Source organism: Nicotiana tomentosiformis, chromosome 12 (genome assembly GCF_000390325.3).
Source record: "Nicotiana tomentosiformis chromosome 12, ASM39032v3, whole genome shotgun sequence".
NCBI lineage: Eukaryota > Viridiplantae > Streptophyta > Magnoliopsida > Solanales > Solanaceae > Nicotiana > Nicotiana tomentosiformis.
This window is the reverse complement of record NC_090823.1, coordinates 38,177,751-38,196,655: the sequence shown is the minus strand read 5'-3', so window position 1 is coordinate 38,196,655 and position 18,905 is coordinate 38,177,751. Positions and strand designations below refer to the sequence as shown.

The following is an 18,905-nucleotide window of genomic DNA, read 5'->3' as shown; positions in this document are numbered from 1 at the left end:
GTAACTGCTCTTAATGCTATGAATATTCTCTATTAAATGCTACCGAGAGAAGACCATTTATCATATCTTTATGAGCATTATTCTTTCCGGTGATAAACGAAACAGTTGTCTTCGGTTTTCAACCATCCCCATGTCTTGGGTTCTATGTGTCCCTTTCTCGGACGGCCACGTGTCATAACATATTTTACCCTATACATACGGGATAATTATTCCGAACATAAAGGATAAATTATCTTAACAACATACATCAAGTAGCTTAGATGGACTTAGTTTTCTTCTAAATGAAAAGGGAAAACATATCCGAATAAAAATAATTCTAGCCTCTTTGAAGGGCTTTTTATTATTAACAAAGTGGCCACTCCTGGACCAGTGGTACATAAGATGTGTATTGGTCGAGATGATCTTATTCCGGATGCAAACCTTGTCCCCGGATATTGTTATTTTCGAGACATCAAGTTAGATCTTCTATTCTTCATATAATTAAACGGTTTCCATATAATATTCTCCTCCAGAGTTTGAGTTTGAAGAATAAAAGCTCGAATACTAGACTTATTGGCTGGTTGTCTTGTATTCATTGATTGATCTTCCATCGATCCAATTTTTGAAAAGGAAGTATAGGAAACGAGAAACATTTAGATAAAGACAATACTAGCATATTGGCGAGACATTTTTCACTCCAAATCTGAACTATTGCTATTCTATTATGTTTTTTGTAGGTCTGAGTTGTCATCATTCGGGCTAGCTATGCTTATCATCTAATAATTTAATAAAAATTAAAAAAATATAAAGAAGAAAGGAAACCGCTGGGATCCTTAAAAATAGTAGTGCTTCAAGTGGGCGATGTTTCAGTTAGACTGAAGGAGCTTCCCCTCGTTTTTCTCGAGCTTGTAAGTTCATTTGCTTATTATTCCGATAATTCAATATGGACCTTTCAACTAGCATCGAGCTTTCCTACATTATGTTCCTGTGTCCGGGGAAAACCTTCCGGAGGATATAGTCTCCCACTTTAAATATCTCAAGTTTTTTTTTAAATCTACTAGACAAGGTGCCTAGGGCGAGTTTTTATGTATAATAATAAAAATCAAAAGAAATACAAGCATAGTGTCACGTGGCCTCACAGGATGTGAGGCATAATAGTTGTAGTGTACATAATCCCTATTACCATATTTGAGTGAGGCATACTCAAATTTGGTAGTACATTTTAATCTAGTATTTAACATTGACCTAGTAAGGTAAAAATTATAAATTATTAAAACTACCCTGCTGAAATTATTAAAATTGTAATACAATATTTTCCAAGATGAAATCCTGATCTGCACAAGAATTGCCATGAAAATTGCCCAGCTATAGAGGCTTAGCAGTAGCCTCTCTTTTGTTCTGCCTATTTGTCCACACCAAAAAACTCCAATCCATGCGCACATCTCGTCATTTGCATCAGTTCGAGTATGCCATACTTCATCTCGTGTATCCTAGTTGGTTTATATGATAAACAGTATCTACAAATGCATGTCAAAACTCCCACCAAGATTAATGAAAACCTGCAGCGGTACGTTGTGGATCTGGGCAGTATGTACGTAATCTGCTGCTCACGATGGTGTGATCTTATTTCTGTTGTATTGTGTATTTCCCATGATTTATAGTTTACATTAACACTTCCTATCGTGATCATGTGACAGTGTATGTGAATGTCTTCATGCGGCTTCTTTATTTTTCTATTTTGAGCAGTTTTTTGGGTATGAAATGCTTATGCCTTGCGTTGATGTCCATGCTTATGCATACTAGTCAGAGGCGGACCCAGGATTTGAACGTCGCGGGGGCACCATTATTTTTAACGTAAATATAAAACTGACACGCAATAAAGTTTGGCATGCAACTCTTTGAAAACTTAGTGATTACGAGTTCGTAGCCAAAAGAATGTTCAAAAATATAAAAAACTTAAACAAAATCATGACTAATAAAAGTCAATAAGCAGTCCAAAAAGCCTCAATCGAAGTGCCAGAGTCAACAAATACTTGCTACTTTGCCAAAGTAAACGTTGAAGGGAGAAGGTTTTAGTTTTCTTTATTTTTTCTAAACGAAATAATAATAAAAATTGATTATAGATAAAGATTATTGACTAATGAAACTAGTTAATGAAATATTTCATCCCCCTTTCCTACTGTCTTTAATCATTATTTTTGTGTCTCTTTATTAACTTTTCAAAGTCTAGAAAGATGTATCTCCAATAGAGTTTTGAGTATTTAGTGTAGAAGATATAAAGAACTAATCGTGAAGAGAAGTTGAGTTTTTGAGATTAGATGGAGAGATTTTAAAAGAAAAAAATTAAACTAAGTGACTTCTATGTACTAGTACTAAATTAATGTTTGAATAAAAAACTAAATAAACCAAGTTGATTACTAAATATGGAGTACTAAACTGTCGTTCAATTAAAAAGGGAAAAAAGAAAGAAACGTTGAGGGGAGAAGGGTTTTAGTTGTCTTTATTTTTTCTAAATGAAATAATAATAAAAATTGGTTAGAGATAAAGATTATTGACTAATGAAACTAGTTAATAAAATATTTTATCCCCCTTTCCTATTGTCTTTAATCATTATTTTTGTCTCTTATTAACATTTTAAAATCTAGAAAGATGTATCTCCAATAGAGTTTTTGAGTATTTTGTGTAAAAGATACAAAGAACTAATCGTGAAGTGAAATTGAGTTTCGGAGCTTAGATGGAGAGATTTTAAAAGAAAAAAATTAAAATAAGTGACTTCTATGTACTAGTACTAAATTAATGTTTGAATTAAAAAATAAATAAACCAAGTTGATTACTAAATATGGCGTAAAAATTAAAAAGAAAGAAATGGTGAAGTAATGCTGGTGTTGGGTCTCGATCCTAGGTCTAGCGGTGAGGGAACGGAACTAAATAGCCTGCAGAACCTGTGCAACCAAGGGGCATTTTATTCATTTGGGGCACAATTAAATTATAATAAGAGCCCTAGATGTATATACAGTAATATATACATGGTTTTTCCCGAGTCTATAGGGTGCCAGTGACCCCTCACCTCTCTACGTGGGACCACCCCTTATACTAGTGTCCCCACTTCAAGGGAATGTGCATAATGTGCCAATACCACACTTAAAATATGAAACACGTGATAGGGCATGGTGACAGTAGCATCTCATTTGATGAAGTTTGTCGAACCAGATTATGGGTAGAGACTTATGTTGGACCACCCATTGAGGTCGTAGTAATTGGTAAAGCATGAAGACAGTAAATTATCTTGCAAAAAAGAACAGAGGGTTAGTAGAAAAAATGACCTTCATGTTCTCTTCCCTAAGGATTTGAGCATGATGATCCAGAATAAGCATATCTCACATCTCCATTCTCATTTCTTAAGCAGAATCCAATTGCACTTCTTCCAGAATTTCCCCTAGACGCACCATTAGTGTTAACTTTGATCCCACCTTCCATGAAAAATTGCCATATAACTTTATGTACCTCCAGACGTGGTGTATATTTCTCCAACATTAGCAAAAGATCATGCCACATATGAGGGACCTTTTGCAGCTCTGGCTTTCTCACTTGCACAAGTGATTGAAGTGTTGTTGAAATTTAGTAAATGACTCAACTAACAGTCACTGCTTCCCCATACTTATGGTTGTTTCTGTGCTTCCATAGCTCCCAAGCAATACAAGAAGGTAATGCTTGCATAATATGTTTGATTCTAGGTAGCACTTGGGCAGTCCAGCATTTAGTCACTGCATGATGTAGTGTCAGTCCCTCCATAGATATTCCTGCTCGCGTGAAAAAGTAAGTCCAAACTCTATTAGCAGCATGAGATGTAAAGATAAATATATTAGATTTTCCTCCTGAGGCTGGTCACAAGACCAACATCTGGATGGCATGCAATAACCTAATCTTCCCATAAAGTCTTCTAATGGTAGCTTGGCTTTCTACACCTTCCACATGAAGAAGGAAACTTTGAAATGTAATCCCTTCGCCCGTATCATCTTGTAAGCATTGCGTGGCTCATTTCTCCTTCTCAAATACTCACACGCAGTTTTGACACTGAACAACCCACCAGTGTCTAGCATCCAGAATGGTATGTCAAGCATATCTTGCATGACAGGAGGCTTTATGTACTCCACAATGTGCAGTGCATATTCTTCAGGCAGAATGTCCAGTAACTTGTTAACATTCCAAGTGACAGCTTCTACTACATCATATACATTATGAATAGATTCATCTATTCCAAAATCCCGAGGAACTAAGAAGTATAATGCTCCTATCCCCATCCAATTGTCAAACCAAAAAAGAGAAGATTTTATTTTTGGGTGCCAAACAATTTGATGCTCAATAATATCCCTACATTCCAACATCTTCCTCCATATGTGTGATCCTTTCCTCCAAGGGACAATAATTGCATTTAACTTCTTGCAATATTTTTGACACATAAAAGAGCTCCAAAGGCGTGGTTTTGTTCGAACATTCCACCATAATTTGTAAAATAATGCTTTAGATACATCGTGCAACGATCTAAAACCTATTCCACCTTCATCACATGGCATACACAAAGTGTTCCAAGATGCTCAATGTCTACTTTTGCCACCAATGGAGCTACTCCAAAAGAATTGTGCAAACATCGTATGAAGCTTGTTAATAACATAATTTGGTGGATTCATAGCTGAAAGTATGTGGATGGTCATACTCTAAAGAACATGAGAGATCAAAACAGTCATACCTCCTGTAGAGAGAAATTTACCTTTCCATGATTATATTTTATCAAGCACCTTAGTAATTAGGCATTGATAGTAGTCCATCCTTCCCTTCGAGTAGAAAATAGGGCATCCAAGATATGTTAAAGAAAAATCTTGCCTTCCAATTCCAGTGAGCCTTTCTACCTTTGTAGCCACCTCCATACTAGTAGAGTGATGCATATATATAGCAGATTTACCTTTGTTCACCAACTGGCTAGATACAGCTTCATATGCATTCAAAACCTCCATTACCAACCGTAGAGAAGTAGCATCTCAGGATGAGAAAATAATAGTGTCATCGGCATATGCTAAGTGGTTGATTTTGGGGCTCCACTTAGGCAAACCAAACCCACAAAAGTGTAAGTTTAGATGCAAAGCATTCAAACCCTTTGATAATGCCTCAACAACTAATATGAAGAGTGTGGGTAACAATGGATCACCCTACTTAACACCTCTTGTAGACTTGAAAAAACCTTGAGGTTGGCCATTAATAAGTACTGAATACCAATTGTTTGAAACAAAACCAAATACCAAGCCAATAAATCTTTAACAAAACCCCATCTTCCTTAAGACCTTAGTCAAGAATAGCCATGAAAGTCGATCGTAAGCTTTTGTCATGTCAAGCTTCATCACAACATTATGTTCAGCCCTATTTCTTAACCTAATATCAGTGATTATTTCTTGAGTTAGCAGTAGATTTTCCACAATACTTCTCCCTTTCACAAATCCTACTTGTTCATCCGAAATTAGATTAGGGAGTAACCCCACCAATCTCTCATGAATCACCCTAGAGAAGATTTTGTTGATGAAATTACTCAGGCTTATAGGCCTCATATCCGAAAATGTTGTCACCTCCTTCTTCTTAGGCAAAAGCACCAAATTTGTATGTGTCACACATTTTGGTAACTCTTGTCCATTGAAGAATGCTCTAACCATATCACAAATATCGTCACCAATTGTATCCCAACAAGAAGGATAAAAGGAACCTGTAAATCCATCGAGACCTCCTGTAGATTCACCATTTAGGCCAAAACCAGCTTGTTTGACCTCCTGTTTTGTGGGTTGCCTAATCAAGTTTGAGTTCTGCTCCATGTTCACCATGATAGGGACATGGTTTATTATGCCAAAAGCTGTAGGAATCACATCTTCTCGAAACTGTTTATTGAAGAAATTTACAGCTTCATCCGCCATTTCTTTATGTTTATCAAGAATTCTTTGATGTGACCATTCTTCAGTAATGTTGCCACTTCTTTCCGGAGATGTCGATAGTCCCATGTCTGGTGGCCATCCGTCCCGTGGTATTCATACCACAACTTGGGATCCCTCTGGTTAGAATTAGATCTCATCGATCTTGGGAACCGTGCTTCTTTGATGTTTCTCATGGCCGATACCAATTCCATTATACTGATGTTAAAGTTGTATTCTGATAATTTAGGGTAGGAAGGATCCCGCGATCCTACCACTTCTTTATCCTGCAGTGATGGATTGTTCCGGCCGCGATCAGTCCTCATGTCAATCGTGAACCTATCCGCTGTCCAGAAACCTCTGCTGTGGCCTTCCGTTCGTTCGTAAGGCAAAAAATGGCCCATCGAAGTCCGCCTGTCAGCGTCATAATCACCCATTTAGTTTTCCTTGTTCTTTTCTCGTCCTTTGGTCGATGATGGAAAACCAACCTGATAATCTTCGATCCTCATTTTTGATTCATACCGGTTGTGGATGTTCGTCCAGGTCATTGCTTAAAACTCGAGTAGGATTTCCTTTAATTTCTGGGAAGCGTCTGAACTCCTCGGATTCAATCCTTTGGTGAATGCCTCACACGCCCATTCATCCGGGATAGCCGGGAGCAACATTCTCTCCTTTTGGAATCGGGTAACAAACTCTCGTAGAAGCTCGGGTTCTCCTTGCACTATCCTGAATATGTCGGCCTTTTAGGCCGGTACTTTTCTTGCCCCGACACGAGCCTTGATGAAAGAATCTGCAAGTATTTCAAAGGAATCTATGGAATGCTCGGGTAACAGCGAATATCATGTTAAGGCCCCCCTCGTGAGGGTTTCTCCAAATTTCTTTAACAGCACAAATTCAATTTCATGAGGAGCTAAATCATTCCCTTTTATCGCCATTGTGTAGGTGGTAATATGCTCCCGGGGGTCTGAAGTTTCGTCATACTTTGGCATTTCAGGCATTTTGAACCTCTTCGGGATTGACTCTAGTGCCGCACTTGACTTGTATGACAATTGAGTATACTTCTTCGAGTCCGGGCCTTTCAGCGGTGGTGGCGTACCCGGGATCTGGTCTATGCGGGCGTTTAGTTCCCTCATGAACCGTAAAAGTTCATTCTTGAAAGAATCATTCTCATTGGTGAGACCGGATCTGTTCTCCCTGCCCCATCGGAGCCAATTTCACCCATGGGAGTATTGTTGTCGATCCTACGCGTTGTATGATTCGTGAGAACCTTGGGAGGAATCGAATCTCGTCTGTTTGCATTATTTGAAGCTCCCGACATCGCTTGCTTCAACTCCTTTATAACTTTATCCTCTCGGGTGAGGTGGCCTAGAATGATCATTTGTTGCTCTTGCAAGACCTTACTGCGTCGACGACATGCTCCTTATCAGCGTCATCGGGAGTGGTCCCCCGAACATGTCAAGGATACAGCCTGTCATGCACTGGTGTAGCGCCACTCCCTTCGTTATGGATGTCGCTGATTGAGTCCTCGGAATGAGGCTAATCCCCTCGAATCTCAGGGTTGTGCATGTCGTTAATAGCGTTATCTGCCATTTCTTATAATTTGTATTAAGACAAAAACAATCAAAACATGTTAGTAAAAAAGGCAAGGATCAATTTGATTACACGGCTATCTAGGCCCCACGGTGGGCGCCAAACTGTTTACCCGTAAAATGATACAGTTAAATTTATGCGTGGTTTCTAGATAAGTAAATTAATTTTATCCTGAAATAAATAAATAATTGAAGAGTTACGCAATACTTAGCCTTAGGATATAGACGAAACAGCATAAGCAACAATCCGCGAATAAGATTTTCGGGAACAATAACAAAGAAATCAAGAAATAAGAAGATAAGATTAGATTGAGCTTTGTATAAAATATAGTGTAAGTTTGCCAGAAAATTCGTGTCCTTTACAATGACAACGAAGCTCACTATTCATAGCTATGAAGAAGGTCCTACAATCGTGCCCTTCTTTAATGTCAATTATGAGGGGCATTGATGAAGATATAACGGTGAATATAAATGTCAAATTCCTTGTAACGGGTAACTGCTCTTAATGCTATGAATATTCTCTATTAAATGCTACCGAGAAAAGACCATTTATCACATCTTTATGAGCATTATTCTTTCCGGCGACAAACGAAACAGTTGTCTTCGATTTTCAACCATCCCCATGTCTTGGGTTCTATGTGTCCCTTTCTCGGACGGCCACGTGTCATAATATATTTTACCCTATACATACGGGATAATTATTCCGAACATAAAGGATAAATTATCTTAACAACATACATCAAGTAGCTTAGATGGACTTAGTTTTCTTCTAAATGAAAAGGGAAAACATATCCGAATAAAAATAATTCTAGCCTCTTTGAAGGGCTTTTTATTATTAACAAAGTGGCCACTCCTGGACCAGTGGTACATAAGATGTGTATTGGTCGAGATGATCTTATTCCGGATGCAAACCTTGTCCCCGGATATTGTTATTTTCGAGACATCAAGTTAGATCTTCTATTCTTCATATAATTAAACGGTTTCCATATAATATTCTCCTCCAGAGTTTGAGTTTGAAGAATAAAAGCTCGAATACTAGACTTATTGGCTGGTGGTCTTGTATTCATTGATTGATCTTCCATCGGTCCAATTTTTGAAAAGGAAGTATAGGAAACGAGAAACATTTAGATAAAGACAATGCTAGCATATTGGCGAGACATTTTTCACTCCAAATCGGAACTATTGCTATTCTATTATGTTTTTTGTGGGTCTGAGTTGTCATCATTCGGGCTAGCTATGCTTATCATCTAATAATTAAATGAAAATTAAAAAAATATAAAGAAGAAAGGAAACCGCTGGGATCCTTAAAAATAGTAGTGCTTCAAGTGGGCGATGTTTCAGTTAGACTGAAGGAGCTTCCCCTCGTTTTTCTCGAGCTTGTAAGTTCATTTGCTTATTATTCCGATAATTCGATATGGACCTTCCAACTAGCATCGAGCTTTCCTACATTATGTTCCTGTGTCCGGGGAAAACCTTCCGGAGGATATAGTCTCCCACTTTAAATATCTCAAGTTTTTTTTTAAATCTACTAGGCAAGGTGCCTAGGGCGAGTTTTTATGTATAATAATAAAAATCAAAAGAAATACAAGCATAGTGTCTTGTGAGGCATAATAGTTGTAGTGTACATAATCCCTATTACCATATTTGAGTGAGGCATACTCAAATTTTGTAGTACATTTTAATCTAGTATTTAACATTGACCTAGTAAGGTAAAAATTGTAAATTATTAAAACTACCCTGCTGAAATTATTAAAATTGTAATACAATATTTTCCAAGATGAAATCCTGATCTGCACAAGAATTGCCATGAAAATTGCCCAGCTATAGAGGCTTAGCAGTAGCCTCTCTTTTGTTCTGCCTATTTGTCCACCCCAAAAAACTCCAATCCATGCGCACATCTCGTCATTTGCATCAGTTCGAGTATGCCATACTTCATCTCGTGTATCCTAGTTGGTTTATATGATAAACAGTATCTAAAAATGCATGTCAAAACTCCCACCAAATTAATGAAAACCTGCAGCGGTACGTTGTGGATCTGGGCAGTATGTACGTAATCTGCTGCTCACGATGGTGTGATCTTATTTCTGTTGTATTGTGTATTTCCCATGATTTATAGTTTACATTAACACATCCTATCGTGATCATGTGACAGTGTATGTGAATGTCTTCATGCGGCTTCTTTTTTATTCTATTTTGAGCAGTTTTTTGGGTATGAAATGCTTATGCCTTGCGTTGATGTCCATGCTTATGCATACTAGTCAGAGGCGGATCCAGGATTTGAATGTCGCGGGGGCATCATTATTTTTAACGTAAATATAAAACAGACACGCAATAAAGTTTGGCATGCAACTCTTTGAAAACTTAGTGATTACGAGTTCGTGGCCGAAAGAATGTTCAAAAACATAAAAAATTTAAACAAAATCATGACTAATAAAAGTCAGTAAGCAGTCCAAAAAGCTTCAATTGAAATCCCAGAGTCAACAAATACTTGCTACTTTGCCAAAGTAAACTTTGAAGGGAGAAGGTTTTAGTTGTCTTTATTTTTTCTAAATGAAATATTAATAAAAATTGATTAGAGATAAAGATTATTGACTAATGAAACTAGTTAATGAAATAATTTTTTCCCCTTTCCTACTGTCTTTAATCATTATTTTTGTGTCTCTTTATTAACTTTTCAAAGTCTAGAAAAATGTATCTCTAATAGAGTTTTGAGTATTTTGTGTAGAAGATGCAAAGAACTAATCGTGAAGAGAAGTTGAGTTTTGGAGCTTAGATGGAGAGATTTCAAAAGAAAAAAATTAAAGTAAGTGACTTCTATGTACTGGTACTAAATTAATATTTGAATTAAAAAATAAATAAACTAAGTTGATTACTAAATATGGAGTACTAAACTGTCGTTCAATAAAAAAAGGGAAAAAGGAAAGAAACATTAAAGGGAGAAGGGTTTTAGTTGTCTTTATTTTTTTTAAATAAAATAATAATAAAACTTGATTAGAGATAAAGATTATTGACTAATGAAACTAGTTAATAAAATATTTATCCCCCTTTCCTACTGTCCTTAATCATTATTTTTGTCTGTTATTAACTTTTCAAAGTCTAGAAAGATGAATATCCAATAGAGTTTTTGAGTATTTTGTGTAAAAGATACAAAGAACTAATCGTGAAGAGAAATTGAGTTTTGGGGCTTAGATGGAGAGATTTTAAAAGAAAAAAATTAAACTAAGTGATTTCTATGTACTAGTACTAAATTAATGTTTGAATTAAAAAATAAATAAACTAAGTTGATTACTAAATATGGCGTAAAAAAAAAGAAAAAGAAAGAAATGGTGAAGTAATGCTGGTGTTGGGTCTCGATCCTAGGTCTGGCAGTGAGGGAATGGAACTAAACAGCCTGCAGAACCTGTACAACCAAGGGGAATTTTGTTCATTTGGGGCACAATTAAATTATTATATGAGTCCTCGATGTATATACAGTAATATATACATGGTTTTTCCGAGCCTATAGGGTGACAATGACTCCTCACCTCTCCACGTGGGACCGCCCATGATACTAGTGTCCCCTCTTCAAGTAAATGTGCATAATGTGCTAATACCACACTTAAAATATGAAACACATGATAGGGCATGGTGACAGTAGCATCTCATTTGATGAAGTTTGTCGAGCCAGATTCTAGGTAGAGTACTTGTGTTGGACCACCCATTGAAGTCGTAGTAATTGGTAAAGCATGAAGACAGTAAATTGTCGTGCAAAAAAAGAATACAAGGTTAGTAGAAAAAATGGCCTTCATGTTCTCTTCCTTAAGGATTTGAGCATGATGATCCAGAATAATCTCTATCCCCATACTACAACTTTCCTCCTTACTCCCTAGTTCTTGGTAACTTTCACCCTCAAATAAGGGCATTGTAACTTATCTTCATTCACTAAACGTCTTTCTTGAATATCCAATTGCCAAAATTCATGACACTCAATGTTACCAACATCAAGTGCATAATTAGCAAGATGATCCGCCAGTTTGTTGCCCTCTCTATATATGTGTGATACCATTTTATTACATCCCTCCAATAGTTGTAGAATTTCCTCTATATAATTCGTAATAAACCAAGGTGGCTTCCAAGTACCAGTAATTATATTCTTCAATACCTAAGAATCTGTTTGGAGCCAGATTTGAGTGTAATTGTATTCCCTGCAATAACTCAAAGCTTCCACAACTGCCAGTGCTTCTGCTTCTGTATTTGTGGCTTCATTGATCTCCCTATCAAAAGCATATCTCACATCTCCATTCTCATTTCTTAAGCAGAATCCAATTGCATTTCTTCCAGAATTTTTCCTCGACGCACTATCAGTGTTAACTTTAATCCAACCTTCCATGGGAAATTTCCATATAACTTTATGTACCTTCAGACGTGGTGTATAGTTCTCCAACATTAGCAAAAGATCATGCCACCTATGAGGGACCTTTTGCAGCCCTGGCTTTCTCACTTGCACAAGTGATTGAAGTGTTGTTGAAATTTGGTACATGTCGACTAACAGTCACTGCTTTCCCATACTTACGGTTATTTCTGCGCTTCCATAGCTCCCAAGCAATACAAGAAGGTAATGCTTGCATAATAGGTTTGATTCTAGGTAGCACTTGGGCAGTCCAGCATTTAGTCACTGCATGATGCAGTGTCAGTCCCTCCATAGCTATTCCTGCTCGCGTGAGAAAGTAGGTCCAAACTCTATTAGCAACATGAGATGTGAAGATTAAATGTATTATAGTTTCCTCCTAAGGCTGGTCATAATACCAACATCTAGATGGCATGCAATAACATAATCTTCCCATAAAGTCATCTAATGGTAGCTTGGCTTTCTACACCTTCTACATGAAGAAGAAAACTTTGAAAGGTAATCCCTTCACCCATATCATCTTGTAATCATTGCGTGGCTCATTTCTCCTTCTCAAATACTCACATGCAGTTTTGACACTGAGCAACCCACGAGTGTCTAGCATCCAGAATGGTATGTCGAGCATATCTTGCATGACAGGAGGCTTTATGTACTCTACAATGTGCAGTGCATATTCTTCAGGCAGAATGTCCAGTAACTTGCTAACATTCCAAGTGACATCTTCTACTACATTATATACATTATGAATAGATTCATCTATTTCAAAATCCCGAGGAACTAAGAAGTATAATGCTCCTATCCTCGTCCAATTGTCAAACCAAAAAAGAGAAGATTCTATTTTTGGGTGCCAAACAATTTGATGCTCAATAATATCCCTACATTCCAACATCTTCCTCCATACATGTGATCCTTTCCTCCAAGGAACAATAATTGCATTTAACTTCTTGCAATATTTTTGACACATAAAAAAGCTCCAAAGGCTTGGTTTTGTTCGAACATTCCACCACAATTTGCAAAATAATGCTTTAGATACATCGTGCAACGATCTAAAACCTATTCCACCTTCATCACATGGCATACATAAAGTGTTCCAAGATGCTCAATGTCTACCTTTGCCACCAATGGAGCTACTCCAAAAGAATTGTGCAAACATCGTATGAAGCTTGTTAATAACATAATTTGGTGGATTCATAGCTGAAAGTAGGTCGATGGTCATACTCTAAAGAACATGAGAGATCAAAACAGTCCTACCTCTTGTAGAGAGCAATTTGCCTTTCCATGATTGTAATTTGCCAAGCACCTTAGCAATTAGGCATTGATAATAGTACATCCTTCCCCTCGAGTAGTAAATAGGACATCCAAGATATGTTAAAGGGAAATCTTGCCTTCCAATTCGAGTGATCCTCTCTACCTTTGTAGCCACCTCCATAATAGCAGAGTGATGCATATATATATATATATATAGCAGATTTACCTTGTTCACCAACTGGCTAGATACAGCTTCATATGCATTCAAAACCTCCATTACCAACTGTTGAGAACTAGCATCTCAAGATGAGAAAATAATAGTGTCATCTGCACATGCTAAGTGGTTGATTTTGGCATGAAAATAGGACTGGATTGGGTGCACTTTATCACGTATTACCTGAAGACTTTCTAATCAATGAAGGTCTTCAGGAGGTGGCAGAACTGCGACAAGGGAAAGCATGGGATGATCAGCTGCTAGATCAAACTTTCAATGAGGAAATTGCAGAACATATAAGGCTAAATGTGCATTATGAAGGTAGTGAGGGATATTGGGATAGGCCATACTGGATGCCAACTCCTTCAGGCAAGTTCAGTGTTAGCAGTGCTTGGCAAATATTAAGGCATATGGTTAATCCTAATCAGGAATTCAAGTTAATGTGGATTAAAGATTTGCCATTCAAGATATCCTTCTTCTTGTGGAGATTATGGAGGCAGAAAATAGCCACCGATGACATGTGGAGAAGGCAAGGGCAAATGGTGATGTCTAGATGTTGGTGTTGTCAGTAGCCCCAAGAGGAATCCATTGAGCATATATTTGTCACAAGTCCTACTGCCTCTAAGGTATGGAACTTGTTCATGGGGGCTGCTGGAATTTCTGTGCAATTGATTCAATTGAAGCAGATTATAAGAAATTGGTAGTATGCTCAGTGTTGTCCAAAATTAAAGCCATTATTTCAAGCAGTACCAGCTATCATCACTTAGGAGCTTTGGAAGAGAAGAAATGCAGGTAAACATGGTGGTTCAGTGTCCACAAATAGGGTGATTCATGAGATTAATAGGACATTGCATTAACTGGCAAGGGTGAGGTATGCTTGGATCCCTAATATTCCATTGTTATGGCCAGACATGATTCAATACTTTGAAGGATATAAACCTATATTGATCACTAGAAGAGTAACCTGGCAGCTTCTTTTTCATGGTTGGTACAAATATAATATTGATGGAGATTCAAAGGGCAATCCTGGACCTATATTCCTAGGCTTTTGTGTGAGTGATGATGAAGGTGATGTGGTGTATGCTAGGGCAGTAGACCTGGGAGTGACAACTAATGTGGTGGCTGAAGCTAAGGCTATTCTTGAAGGGTTTGAATATTGTGTGGAGTATGATCTTCACCCTCTCATACTGGAGACTAATTCATTGGTGATGAAGAAGGCGATAGAATGGGAATGGGATCCTCCTTGGGTAATTGCACAGAATATGAAGAAAATTATAGAGATGAAGGACAACTTCAATGTGATCTTTCAACATGTGTTCATAGAAGGCAACTCAGTGGCGGATTTTATAGCTAACATTGTGTTCTCTTTTGCAAGTACATCTGAGTTTCATTCATTCTCTGAATTGCCTAGTGCAGGGAGGAGGTTGATCAATCTAGAAAAATCTCAATCACCTAACCTTAGGGTTAGGATAGCAAAAATAAGAACCTCAGGCTGATGGCTTCACAGGATTGGACTCTACACAAACTGATATGTCCAAATGCTAAGGAAAATGCTGAACCCATCATATGTTATTTTTGGAGATTGTTGAGTCATTTCTCAGTGGTATTAGCATGCTTTCATGCTCAATCTGATGATGGTTTAGCAATGTTTAGAATGATGTCTACATTAAAGGTTCTAGTAGGGAAGGATCTGAGCTTACAAGATCACAAAAAGGCACAATTTCAAAGCCTGGCCTTTGCCTTGCAAAGCCTGCTTAAAGCCAGCTCATTCCTGGCTTTTGCCTTGCAAAGCCAGCCTAAAGCCAGCTCATGCCTAGCTTTTGCCTTGTAAAGCCTGGCTAAAGCCAGCCCATGCCTGGCTTTTATCTTGTAAAGCCTGGCTAAAGCCAGCTCAAGCCTGGCTAAAGCCAGCTCAAGCCTGGCTTTTTGCCCTGCAAAGCCTGCCTAAAGCCAGCTCAAGCATGGCTTTTGCCTTGCAAAGCTAGCCTAAAGCTAGCTCATGCCTGGACTTTGCCTTGCAAAGCGTGCCTAAAGCCAGGCTCCTCTTTTACACATTAATTTTGATGAGTTAGCACATGATTAATACTTAAACAAAATTAGTCCATTGCATATGGAGATTATATAGTAGCTACACTTGGAAGACTATGTTGGCTTCAACTCTGTGGTGTAGATGTTTGGAATTCATTTTAGCCTATGGACAATATACCCTGGCACCTGGTGAGAGCTTGATAGGTCTTGCTTGGTATTTGCCAATAACAATTGAATTTACATACACTAATAGGAGAAGGAAGCATTCAACTTATCATGTTGTAATAGCTAGTTCATTAGATATTAGCTTTTCTATCTTTTTAATAGCTAGTAGCTTCATGCAACTTCTATTTTGGTTTGGACATCTTGTAAGCTTTGGACTCATTTTGGGTTTTATTTATATATTAGCCACTAGGCAAGTGCTGTCGAGTGGTATAGTTGCTTTAAAAAAAGTGGTTGATTTTGGGGGCTCCACTTAGGCAAACCAAACCCACAAAAGTGTAAGTTTAGATGCAAAACATTCAAACCCTTTGATAATGCCTCAGCAACTAATATGAAGAATGTGGGTGACAATGGATCACCCTGCTTAACACCTCTTATAGACTTGAAGAAACCTTGAGGTTGGCCATTAATGAGTACCGAATACCAATTGTTTGAAACAAAACCAAACACCAAGCCAATAAATCTTTAACAAAACCTCATCTTCCTTAAGACCTTAGTCAAGAATAGCCATGAAAGTCGATCGTAAGCTTTTGTCCTGTCAAGTTTCATCACAACATTAGGTTCAGCCCTAGTTCTTAACCTAATAATAGTGATTATTTCTTGAGTTAACAGTAGATTTTCCACAATACTTCTCTCTTTTACAAATTCTACTTGCTCATCCGAAATTAGATTAGGGAGTAAACCCACCAATCTTTCATGAATCACCCTAGAGAAGATTTTGTTGATGAAATTACTCAGGCTTATAGGCCTCATATCCGAAAATGTTGTCACCTCCTTCTTCTTAGGCAAAAGCACCAAATTTGTATGTGTCACACATTTTGGTAACTTTTGACCATTGAAGAATGCTCTAACCATATCACAAATATCGTCACCAATTGTATCCCAACAAGAGTTATAAAAGGAACCTGTAAATCCATCGGGACCTCTTGTAGATTCACCATTTAAGCCAAAACTAGCTTGTTTGACCTCCTGTTTTGTGGGTTGCCTAATCAAATTTGAGTTCTGCTCCATGTTCACCATGCTAGGGACATGGTTTATTATGCCAAAAGTTGTAGGAATCACATCTTCTTGAAACTGTTCCTTGAAGAAATTTATAGCTTCATCCGCCATTTCTTTATATTCATCAATCCAGTTGTCAAGTATGTTTTGGATTCGTTTGAGTCGCAATCTGTTTCTTCGACCATTTACTTGAGCATGAAAAAAATTGGTGTTTCTATCCTCATCCTTAAACCATGCCATACCTGATTTTTGTTTCCAAAACTCCTCCTCCAATGCAAGGTATCTAATCAAATCGACTTGAACCTTTTGCAACCTTTCCCTATTCATCTATGTAGGATTAACTTTGAAATAGGCTTCATGTACCATAACAACTTCCTCTAGGCTTGCAATTGTTTGAAAGATATCCCCATATGTTGCTCTACTCCAAGTCGACAGAGCCTTTTTCAACTTTTTCAGCTTGTAGTTGAAAATGATAAATGGATTTGCACTAAAGTCTGAGTGTCAGTTCTCTCTCACCATATCTTTAAATGAATTATGTTTGATCCAAAAGTTAAGAAACCTAAAATATTTCTTCACTGGAGCATCAATATTTCAATAACAAAGGACTGTGATCTGAACCAATTTTGGACAAATGAGTAACTTCCAAACCTGGGAAAGTTTGTTGAAATTCAATATTAGCCAGACATCGATCAAGCCTTTTGAAAATATAGACTTCTTCTTCCTTTCCATTCCACCAAGTGAAAATACTCCCTTTGAAGCCAAGATCAACCAAGTTGCAAGTATTGGCGTAATGCCTAAAATCATCTACCTCGTTCAATGATACTGGCAGTCCCCCAAACTTTTCTTCCTCATCCCATATTACATTAAAATCTTCACCAACAAGCCATGGAACAGTCATATCTCTAGCCATTGCATACAAGGAAACCCACAATTATATTCTCTTAATGAGATCGCATTTAGTATATACCAATGTGAGAATGATTTCAACATGTGTTTCAGTGTGAAATAGTCTCAGTGTTAATTACTGTACCATGTCATACAGAATAGTAACCTCAAACACTTCATCAATGAATGCCCAGATCTTATTTGATACATTTACCACTGCCTGTGCAAATCCAATCTTCATTCTATGCTTCTCTAATTTTCAAGCATGTTGCATTGGTTCCATCATTCGTATAAATTAAAAATGATATTTTCTATGCATTGTGATAAGCCTCTCAAAAGCTTCCTTCGTATTCACTAACCTAACATTCCAAATAATTGCATCCATTACAAGTTATTGGATTTAGTTAGGGTTCTTCTCGTTTGTACCCCAGCTGTTGAAACACTGGAATCGTCCTTGGTTTGCTTCTTTCTTCCTTTAGAAGCTGACTTAACCTTATCCATGTGCCTTGGGGAAAGATCACCTTGCCTAGTCACTTTAAGAAAATTCTGGGTAGTCGATTCTTAATCTAAATCATTGTCTGATCTTTGAATACGTTCTTCATTATCTTTATCACCCACTGCAACTACTATATTGGATTTACGAGGTTTAGGTATCATAGCATGCTCCCATATTTTCTTATGTTGCTTTCCAGTCTCAGCATGTGGTTGAACAATAGATCCCTACATGATCCCATACTTTGCACTGTCCCTTTTGTCGATATTAACATCCTCATTAATACAACAACAATCCCAGTTCTTCCTGGATCAACTTCAAGGTTCACTGTAGTTGTGTCAGGTTTTCCTTGAGGTGCATGGCTTACCTTGATTTTTTTCTGTGGCTTGGGCTCGGCCTCTATATTGTTCAGATTCTTCTCTTCATTGATCTTAGTATCAATTGCATCTCCATTTACACTTTGTTCCTCCTCTTCTAGTTCATTATCAACAGATTCCTCCCCGACTTGCATTCCATATGGTACTTCACCTTCCTTGGAATCCTCTTCTATTTGATCATCCCAAATCCTTCCTCCACTCCACTGTATCTTCTCATTTGTCTGAAATATATCACTCCCTAATTTGGAATCAGTATGTTTCACCCTTTTTGATATTTTGGCCAAATCTCCCTCCAAACGAGTATCTTGTGATGGAATATCTTGACATGAAGTATGTGTAGATGTCACATTACCAGTAAAAGTTCTTTGTACCCATTGGGATGTGGATTCATTATTTATAGGTTGTTCAATTATTTTCTATGTAGAACTTATATCTACACGATCCTTCACTAAATCAATCCCAGCTAGACCAGGAGTAAATATTGGAGCAGCTGGATTTAAACTTTTCCAATTTCGAGTTGGAGTTTTTTCATCATC

General features: G+C 37.5%; 4 protein-coding genes across 4 annotated transcripts; 1 reads left to right on the top strand and 3 right to left on the bottom strand.

The window, feature by feature from the left end:
• Nucleotides 1-11,657: 11,657 nt before the first annotated feature.
• On the bottom strand, nt 11,658-12,198 carry LOC104102917 (uncharacterized). Its single transcript, XM_009610760.1, has 2 exons — nt 11,973-12,198; nt 11,658-11,878 (listed from the first exon to the last, which is right to left on the bottom strand). The coding sequence occupies exons 1-2, from the start codon at nt 12,196-12,198 to the stop codon at nt 11,658-11,660; spliced, it is 447 nt and encodes a 148-aa protein (XP_009609055.1).
• Nucleotides 12,199-12,375: 177 nt separating this feature from the next.
• LOC138902501 (uncharacterized) lies at nt 12,376-12,981 on the bottom strand. Its single transcript, XM_070190376.1, has one exon. It carries the CDS (start codon nt 12,979-12,981, stop codon nt 12,376-12,378), a length of 606 nt encoding a protein of 201 aa, XP_070046477.1.
• A 24-nt stretch (nt 12,982-13,005) lies between these two features.
• Nucleotides 13,006-15,765, top strand: LOC138902500 (uncharacterized). The gene is made up of 5 exons (XM_070190375.1): nt 13,006-13,057; nt 13,573-13,920; nt 14,052-14,157; nt 14,321-14,612; nt 15,721-15,765. Exons 1-5 carry the CDS (start codon nt 13,006-13,008, stop codon nt 15,763-15,765), a joined length of 843 nt encoding a protein of 280 aa, XP_070046476.1.
• A 1,432-nt stretch (nt 15,766-17,197) lies between these two features.
• On the bottom strand, nt 17,198-17,524 carry LOC138902499 (uncharacterized). Its single transcript, XM_070190373.1, has one exon. The coding sequence runs from the start codon at nt 17,522-17,524 to the stop codon at nt 17,198-17,200; it is 327 nt and encodes a 108-aa protein (XP_070046474.1).
• Between the last annotated feature and the right edge of the window lie 1,381 nt (nt 17,525-18,905).